General features: G+C 31.4%; 1 protein-coding gene across 1 annotated transcript in view; it reads left to right on the forward strand.

The window, feature by feature from the left end:
- The window catches only part of gxylt2 (glucoside xylosyltransferase 2), a 58,083-nt gene extending 56,791 nt beyond the window's left edge, over positions 1–1,292 (forward strand). The window contains exon 7 of the mRNA XM_030135490.1: positions 790–1,292. Coding sequence (XP_029991350.1) covers positions 790–966 — 177 coding nt within the window. The 3' untranslated portion in view covers positions 967–1,292. The remainder of the gene's footprint in view (positions 1–789) is intronic.
- The last annotated feature ends 9,096 nt before the right edge of the window (positions 1,293–10,388 follow it).

The raw sequence follows: 10,388 nt of genomic DNA on the forward strand, positions 1-10,388 counted from the left end.
CCTACGATAAAATGAAGTAGGACTGTATTTTACACCAATTATCTACATGTATTAACAGGATTAGTAGTTGAACAGATATTAAACAGTTTGGATCAGTAGATGGTTTTGATTTTTGAGGGTTATCCGACTAAATACAGTGTTCTAGATGTTATGAAATGATGAAATCACCTAATTTTTCAATTATTCTGCTCCCTTTCTGAAGGATTTGTTCACTTTTATGCCATATTTTAAAGGTTTTTGGTTCATTTTTTTTCCTAATTTTTGTAGCATTTTGCTCATTTTTCCCCCTTCATTTTACATGTTTTTGTACATTTTATCCTATGAATAAATGAGGTGAAACTGTATTTTACACCAATTATTTACATGTATTGATAGGATTAATAGATTAACAGGTATTAAATAGTTTAGATCAGTAGATGGTTTTGGTTTTGGAGGGTTAACATGGTGAAATGATGAGATCGCCTCATTTTTCATGTATTCTGCTCCTTTTCTCAAGAATTTGTTCACTTTTATGCCATATTTCAAGGGTTTTTGGTTCCTTTTTTTCCTTATTTTTCTCGCATTTTGCTCATTTTATTCTCATTTTACAAGTTTTTATGCATTTTATCTTATGATTAAATGAAGTAAGACTGTACTTTACACCAAATATTTACATGTATTGATAGGATTAGTGGATCAACATGTATTAAACAGGTTAGTTCAGTAGATGCTTTTGGAGGTTTGGGTGTTTATGGGTTAAACAGCTGTTGGATTTGACCTGATAGGCTCTAACGTCTCTGTCTCTTCCAGTTTCCCTTTGAGGACAACATGTTCCAGTCGCTGTTTTACCCCATCCAGGCCAAGTTCCTGGACACGGTGAACACCCTGTGCGGTCGGATTCCTCAAGTGTTCCTCAAACAGATAGAGAAGACCATGAGGAGGGTGTTCGAGGATACGGTGGTTCATCACATGCGACGGCACAAATAAACAACCAACGGAGACAGAGACTCCCTGTTTTATCTGACGATGGTCTTGTTTGGTTTTCACATCGGCGTCTCCCAGACTAAACCGGAAACCTCGTCATGGTCGTTTTTTTTGTTTGTTTGTTTTTCAACACGGGACACTTTTCCTGGAATGACTGAATGAATTTTGTGATCCTATGATATTGATGGTGAGCCTATGAACACACAGAAGCATACAGTGCCGGTCAGTGATGCTGTAGAGTAGGTTTACCTCACTGCCATCATCACATTTTCATACTCAGTCAGTGTATATTTTGGTAATTGGATTTTATTTTCAGAAACAAAAGGAAAAAAAACTGGTGGTTAGTTGATTTTCGCTTTAAAATAGAAGAATTAAATAGAATTTCAAGGTGTTTTTTTTTTTTTTTTTCAGTGTCAAAACAGATAAACCAAATTTAAAATTATGGATTGAATTTTGTTTTCTCTTTCTAATAACAAAAAAAGAAAGTTACTACCTGACAGAAATGGAAAAACGGACCAAAAAATTTCTGTTTTTTTCATTTTCTGAGATTGGATGTTGTCATTTTTAAGTAAAGAGCGCTAGGTCACAAAGATTTTTACGAACAATGAGTTTGTACGAAATCTGGACATCGTAGACATGCTTCCTCTACAATTGTCTACGAACTCCAGATTCCGTACAAGCTGGAAGATTCGTACAAACCCATCGTTAGTAAGAATCTTTGTGACCTTGGCATTAGCGTTCTTTCGTTGAAAATGACAACATGCAGTCTGAGAAAATGAAAAAAAACAGGCATTTTTGGTCCATTTTTCCATTTCTGTCAATAGTAATAACTTTCTTTTTTGTCATTAGAAAGACAAAATCAATCTGTTTTTTAAATTTGGTTTATCTGTTTTGACACTGAAAAAGAAAACGCCTTGAAATTCAATTTTAATTCTTCTATTTTAAAGCGATAATCAGTTAACCACTAGTTTTTCTTTTGTTTCTGAAAAGAAAATCCAATTACCAAAACATACACTGATCATATCCCTATTGTGAACGATGATGAAGTGGATGAGCGAGTAATGTTGGAAAGATACAGTGTGGAATGAAATTGTCAAGAATAATGAAAGCGTCGGGTGTCGGCATAATTCCAGGCATATTTTTGTGCCTATTTTTATTTGTCTCTTAACAGTTTCAATAAATCTCCAGTTAGTTTAGGTCTGCGATAAACAAAGTCAGCGTGGGACTTTGGAAAGCTTTACTGCAGGGGGGTCAGTGTGGTCCAGGGGCCTCATTGAGCCCAGTATAATCTCAACTGGGCCAGACTAGCCTGGCTGGCCATCCGTTTTTTTCATTGTATTCAGTTCTGAGAAAACAGTCTGGAATTGGGCTGATCACTGTGAAATATGCACGATCTATTCTATACCGAACCAATCACAAGTCTGGAGGGCGGGTGTTTCGCAATGCGTCATACACACAGACTTCTTTTTGTTGTGAGTTAAAGTCAGTTCCAAGTCCGCAAATTTCTTTACAACTGTTGTCGGTTGTTTATTTGATTCAAAAATAAGGACTGAATTACAGATTACACCCTGTATTCTTAAAGGAGTGATATTTTGCTTTTTTAATTTTAAAACATTGCCCTGTGGTCTACATAAACTGTAAATTATTACCTTTTTTTAACCAGGAAAACCTCATTGAGATTAAAAATCTGTCCTGGCCAAGACAGGCAGCGGAACATTAAATAGTTACAAACAGACACAAACTTTCTATGTTTATGTTTATGCATTTGGCAGATGCTTTTTTCCAAAGCGACTTACAGGGGAAAACCAATCAAATCACTCAATCAATCAAATTTTATTTATATAGCGCCAGATCACAACAAAAAAGTTATCTCATGACACTTTATATATAGAGTTGGTCAAAACCAGACTCTAAGCCAATTTACAGAAACCCAACAGAATCTTTCATACATAACTTTCATACATAAAAACGAAAACAAGTTTTTAATGCATAAAAAAACAAACACAAAATCAAGTCAAACCTTCCAAAGTCAATTCAAAGGATTCAAAGGAGTTTATTTGTCATTCCATCACAAAGAAAGAACGAAACTGGTTTCTGAGGACATGTATTTTCCATATCAGTAGAATAAATAACTAATAAATAAATGAATACATTAAAATCGACTAAAAGTAAGGCTAATTTAAAAATAATTAAAATATACGTCTAAAATTAAGCTTTAAAAAGCCTACATAAAATAATAGCACATATTTACAGCCTAACCGAGCCTATACACAGTAGACGCTGAAGTACAGTGCAAACAGCAGAGTGAATAAGTAATATTGCTAAAAGTGCCCACAAGATGAAGATAAAGTGTATCAGACAAAACATCTGCAGCCAGATGTCTCCGTCTCTCAGTCATATAACATCCTTTTGAAAGTATCCAGGGAAACCAGATCTTTCAGTTTCAGGTCTTTTTGTAGTTTGTTCCAAGTGAATGGAGCTGCAAATCTGAAGGCCTTTTTCCCCTGTTCAGTTCTAATTTTAGGAACAGACAAAAAGAAAAGATCCTGAGAATAAAGATTATAAGTGTCTGTGGTTCTCCGACTGATGTAGGTCAGAAGGTAAATGCTCTGCTTGGGTCTGAATTCTTCATTAATTCAACTCCACAGGTCCATCTTCAACCCTATTTCTGAGTAATGACACCAGAAAGGTCATTTTAAGCGCTGGCCCTTTAAATACACGAGCCACTTCACGCCCCCACCCCCTCCAGGTTGTGACGTAAATGGTTATAAACGTAATAAATTAAGAAGGAATTCAAACAGGTTGTAGAAATCCACTTGATTTTTTGCCAAAATGAATATAAAGATAGTTTTGCAGCACCTGGAGGGTTCAAATTCAAACTGTATGAACTATTAGGGTCCAAATACACAAATAAATGAACCAAAGACTAATAAAAGTGGGTTTAGCAAAATATGACCCCTTTAAGTTTCTCTGACAAAAGCGTCACATCCGTCTTATCTGTGATTGGTTTACTCGGCACCTGTTAGTCCCACCTTCATATTTGGATTCAAGCCCACGATTCCAGATGGATTTCTCATTGAAAAAAGCAGATGTCTGGCCAGGCTAGGGCCGGACCACTAAAACAATAACACTGGGTTACAAAAAATGTTTTTTGCAAGTTTTCTAGGTTTTTTCAACAGAATTAGGACCATTTTGCACCGCTAAATCCAAAAATGACATCTGTTTTTCTCAATCAGGTCAGGTTTTTTTGCTAATTTGATTTTGAAAAATTTGATCTTCTCACAAAATTGATGACATTTTTGTGACTTTATCAGTTGATTTTTTTATATAGTTCTCACCCAAAATAGGTTTTTAGAGAAAAAAAAAATCATTTTCTAACAGGATGTATTTATTATTTATTATGTATTCACCGCAGATGTAGCAGAATACGTCAGGCTTATTTTTCCAAGATCTTCTAGTCGAAACCATTTCATTCACCTGTAATATTAAAAAAACCATTAATCATAAATTGGCAAAAGTAAAATCTTCAGAACTCGTTTATTGCAAGAAATATGAAAGAATTTTGTATCATATGATGTGAAAATGCCCATAAATGTAAGCAAAAATGTTAAAAAGCCAATATGTAGCATAGTTCAGAAAGTTGACCTGATTGAGCAAAATTTATGTGATTTTTGGATTCAGCACACCAAAATGATCCTAAATCAGCTCAAAAAAGTTAAACAATAAATTTGTTGTTGACCAGTGTCATAAAACAGCCTTTAAATAATGACAACTACAGATTTTTCACTTTGTTTCACTGCAAAAAAAATTAGCATTAAATGATGAAACTATTGACATTTACAAACTATCCAAACAAAAAAGATGTGAATAACCTGGGCTGGTATGTTTGACACCCGTGCTTTACAGCTTCAAGTAGTAAAATCATAAACCACTCCTTGAAAACGATGTGAATGTTTTACCAGCAAATGACTTGAAATGTGAGTCTGTGTGAGTGAATTGACATGCGAGTCCTTGGTCTGTTCAGCAGCTGCCAAATGCCACTGACAGTATTAAATAGAAGATGGAAGAGGAGGCTTTTATGTTACGTAACCGAATGTTAAAATGCACTTTCAGAATATTACAATTGAGGACTGGATGGTTGTTTGTGCGCGGCGGATCCACTTGAGATGCTACACTGTCTGAGTGAATCAAAACCAAAAGTGCTGGCATTTAAAAAGACAAAAAAAAAGTCAAGTACGACAGCTGAGTTTGTGCCATATGAATACTCATGTCTGCCGTGTTTGCTTCTCCCAGAAAATGAATGGAGTAGATGTGTGTTAGAGAGGGTGTCTGGGTTTATTGTGTGATGTATGATCTGTGGTAAACACATGGATGACATGTTTCTGCAACATTATCTCACTGTGGTGTGATGGTCTAAATGTATGAAATCATCCAAACTGGAAACTGAAAATGACAATTCAGTCAGTGTGTGTTTCTGAATAAAACAATGCAATGTACAGAATCTGTTTCGTACTAATTTATATGTGCAATATACAGTACTGTGCAAAAGTCCTGTTCCAATGTTCTGTTTGTTGGTTTATTACAGTTCTAATGTCCACACATCTGCATTTGTCTCTGTATTTAGATCCAATCTGATATATGTGAAGTATGAACAGCAGGAAAAACTACAGTTTCAGAGCAAAAACTAGGCTTTATACTAAACAAACTGATCAGAAAAAAAGCAAAAATGAAGTAAAAATTAACAAAATTTATCAACAAAATTAACAAAATAATCTAGAAATTGAACAAAAATGAATTAAATAAACCAAATGATTACTTTTTTTTTTTTTTTAATTGCTAATGAATTTAACAAAAATGAATAAAATATTAAACAAAAGTCCAGGACTAACATTCTATTTCTTGGTTTATTACAGTTCTAATGTCCACACATCTGCATTTGTCTCATTATTTCAATCCAACCTGATATATGTGCAGTATGAACAATATAGTTTCAGAGCAAAAACTAGCTTTTATACCAAACAAACTGATCAGAAAAAAGCAAAATGAAGTAAAACTTAACAAAATTTATCAACGAAATTAACAAAATAATCTACAAATTGAACAAAGTGGAATAAAATAAACCAAATGAATATAATTTTTTTTTTTAAATTGCTAACTAACAAAAATGAAGAAAATATTAAACAAAAGTCCAGGTCTAATGTTCTATTTCTTGGTTTATTACAGTTCTAATGTCCACACATATGCATTTGTCGCTTTATTTCAATCCAACCTGATATATGTGCAGTATGAACAATATAGTTTCAGAGCAAAAACTAGCTTTTATACCAAACAAACTGATCAGAAAAAAACAAAATGAAGTAAAACTTGACAAAATTTATCAACAAAATTAACAAAATAATCTAGAAATTGAGCAAAAATTAATAAAATAAGCCAAATGAATACAAATTGAAAAAAAATTGATAACTAATTTAACAAAAATGAATAAAATATTAAACAAAAGTCCAGGACTAACATTCTATTTCTTGGTTTATTACAGTTCTAATGTCCACACATCTGCATTTGTCTCTTTATTTTGATCCAACCTGATATATGTGAAGTATGAACAATATAGTTTCAGAGCAAAAACTAGCTTTTATACCAAACAAACTGATCAGAAAAAAGCAAAATGAAGTAAAACTTAACAAAATTTATCAACGAAATTAACAAAATAATCTACAAATTGAACAAAGTGGAATAAAATAAACCAAATGAATATAATTTTTTTTTTTTTTTAATTGCTAACTAACAAAAATGAAGAAAATATTAAACAAAAGTCCAGGTCTAATGTTCTATTTCTTGGTTTATTACAGTTCTAATGTCCACACATATGCATTTGTCTCTTTATTTCAATCCAATCTGATATATGTGCAGTATGAACAATATAGTTTCAGAGCAAAAACTAGCTTTTATACCAAACAAACTGATCAGAAAAGCAAAATGAAGTAAAACTTGACAAAATTTATCAACAAAATTAACAAAATAATCTAGAAATTGAGCAAAAATTAATAAAATAAGCCAAATGAATACAAATTGAAAAAAAATTGATAACTAATTTAACAAAAATGAATAAAATATTAAACAAAAGTCCAGGACTAACATTCTATTTCTTGGTTTATTACAGTTCTAATGTCCACACATCTGCATTTGTCTCTTTATTTTGATCCAACCTGATATATGTGAAGTATGAACAATATAGTTTCAGAGCAAAAACTAGCTTTTATACCAAACAAACTGATCAGAAAAAAGCAAAATGAAGTAAAACTTAACAAAATTTATCAACAAAATTAACAAAATAATCTACAAATTGAACAAAGTGGAATAAAATAAACCAAATGAATATAATTTTTTCATTTTTTTTAAATTGCTAACTAACAAAAATGAAGAAAATATTAAACAAAAGTCCAGGTCTAATGTTCCATTTCTTGGTTTATTACAGTTCTAATGTCCACACATATGCATTTGTCTCTTTATTTCGATCCAATCTGATATATGTGCAGTATGAACAATATAGTTTCAGAGCAAAAACTAGCTTTTATACCAAACAAACTGGTCAGAAAAAAAGAAAAATGAAGTAAAAATTAACTAAATTTATCAACAAAATAATCAAGAAATTGAACAAAAAGGAATACAACAAAAAGCAGAATAAGTAAAAATGACCACAATAATCAACAAAATAATCCAAAAAAAATGAACAAGAATGAATAAAATAAACCAAATAAATAAAAATAAACAAAATTCAGGGGTAAAAACCAAACTTTCAGGGTAAAAACAGCTTCTATAAACCAAAGTGGTCGTATTTAGTGTGACCTCCTTTTGTATTTAACACGTCTTTAACCCTTTAGTTCAGAAAATATGAGATTTACGGCATTAATTTACTGATGTTTTATCCCAGGTTTTATTCAACTCATGTCAGATGTTTCTAATTGTTTGCGCTGCTTCTTGTCATGGGGTCAGAGGTCAAACTAAATAGTGGCTTTAACCTTTATAACACATTTACTTCAGTTTATTGTGTGTCTTTTACGGCTGTGCACATATTTCCTGTGTTTTATTGCTGTATGTGATGAAAAGAGAATGAGAATCCTGAAAAAAAAAAGGTGGAATCAGACTTTTGCACAGCACTGTAGGTGTGTTAAAAATAATTAACACATAATATGTAGTATGTGCTGTTATGTGAGCATAATTTACACATACAATAGACACATTGTGTATCAAGTCTGCTTTTCAAGGGTGTTTGAGCCTAATTTTCACACACAAGATATGCAGTGGAATGAACTAAATTAAGCTTTAAAACTGCTATTACAAACTAATATCTTAATTATCATGTCTATCATTTTTATTATTTTAGGACATTTTAACCCTGCTTTTTAAGGATGTCTGAACCGAATTTTCACGTACAATATCGTGCAGTATAATATAAATAGGATAAATAAAGTTCAAGTGAAATTCTCAAAACTGTCAAAAATGCCCTGTTGTTATAAACTAATATTATCTACGTTTATGTTTATATTGGTTCATTTTAGTTCTAAATTCAGTATCACAATATATCATTTGAAGGCTGTTTGAGAGTTTATTTGTGATATTGTCACTTAATATCAGACATATTGTTAGAACTGTAACTGTAGACTATTTTTTTTTTTTTAATATTATTTATTATTCATTACTGTAACTTTCTTTTTTTTTTTCTTAGATCCCCAGGAAAGTAAAAGTTGTGACTCTTTTTTTGTTTGTTTGTTTTTTACATTAAATACTTGTCTTGAATGGGAACAACATGATGCAACCCTTTTTCCAGATACATTTTTAATTTTTTTTCTATACAATGTCCTTTGCAATGGACAGCATTTGTATTTTATTTTATTTTATTTTATTTCATTTTATTTATGTTTAAGTAAAGCTTTGGAACTCTTGTCCCCTACAGAGGACAAAAATGCATTGCTGGGTCTCAGGAGGACATAGGCACACAATTTCATTCTACCTGCACTACATTGTACAGAAAAATGACCAAAAAAAAAGTTAATTTTGATAATTAAATGTATTTTTTTTTATAGATGGACAAAACAAAGTCAATGGGAGTCCCTCCATTATGTCCCCTTTGTAGTTTCAGACTGACTCATGTTGTTTTATTTGCCATCTACTTGTTATATTTTTCAGATTATTTCCTGGGCTCTCATCGCAGACCCGAGCCACGCTGTTCCGTGCCGGTCTGGTCTCTCTCTATACTAGAAGTAACCTGAACCTAATTTTCATGTACAGTATCGTGCAGTATTATATAATATAAATAGGATAAATAAAGTTAAAGTGAAATTCTCAAAACTGTCAAAAATGCCCTGTTGTTATAAACTAATATTATCTATTTGTGTTTATATTGGTTTGTTTCAGTTCTAAATTCAATATCACAATATGTCATCTGAAGGCTGTTCAAGAGTTTCATTATTATATTGTCACTTATCATCAGACATATTGTTAGAATTTTGATTGTACACAGTTTATTATTACTATTATTAATTTTAATTTTATTATTATTAATAATAATAATAATAATAATAATAATAATAATAATAATAATAATAATAATAATTACTATAACTTTTTTCTTTTTTTGGATTCCCAGGAAAGTAAAAGTTTTGACTTTTTTTTTTTTTTTTTTTTTTTTAACATTAAATACTTGTCTTGAATGGAAACAGCATGAAGCAACACTTCTTCCAGATACATTCTAATTTTTTTGTATGCAATGCCCTTTTCAGGGGACAGCATTTTTTTTCTCTTTATTTTATTTTTTATTTGTCTTTTTATTATTATTTTTTTTTTACAATTTCATTGCACTACATTATACAGAAAAATGAAAATAAAGGTTGATTTGATAACACTGGGTTACAAAAAAAGGTTTTTTGCAAGTTGTCTAGGTTTTTTCAACTGAATTAGGACCATTTTGCACCGCTAAATCAAAAAATGACATCTGTTGTTCTCAATCAGGTCAGTTTTTTTTGCTAATTTGATTTTGAAAAAATTCATCTTGTCACAATCTGCGCCCAAACTTTATCTTGGTCACCAAGTTTAATACCAAAATAAGATTGGTAAGCACACTTTATGAAACTTGTGACTTGATTCCTGTTAGGTACAATGGTGTATTCACAGCAGATGTAGCAGAATACGTCAGGCTTATTTTTGCTAGATCTTCTAGTCGAAGCCATTTCATTCACCTGTAATATTAAAAAAAACCCATTAATCATAAATTGGTAAAAGTAAAATCTTCAGAACTCGTTTATTGCAAGAAATATGAAAGAATTTTGTATCATATAATGTGAAAATGCCCATAAATGTAAGCAAAAATGTTAAAAAGCCAATATGTAGCATAGTTCAGAAAGCTGACCTGATTGAGCAAAATTAAT

The sequence above is a fragment of the Sphaeramia orbicularis genome, chromosome 5 (assembly GCF_902148855.1).
Source record: "Sphaeramia orbicularis chromosome 5, fSphaOr1.1, whole genome shotgun sequence".
NCBI lineage: Eukaryota > Metazoa > Chordata > Actinopteri > Kurtiformes > Apogonidae > Sphaeramia > Sphaeramia orbicularis.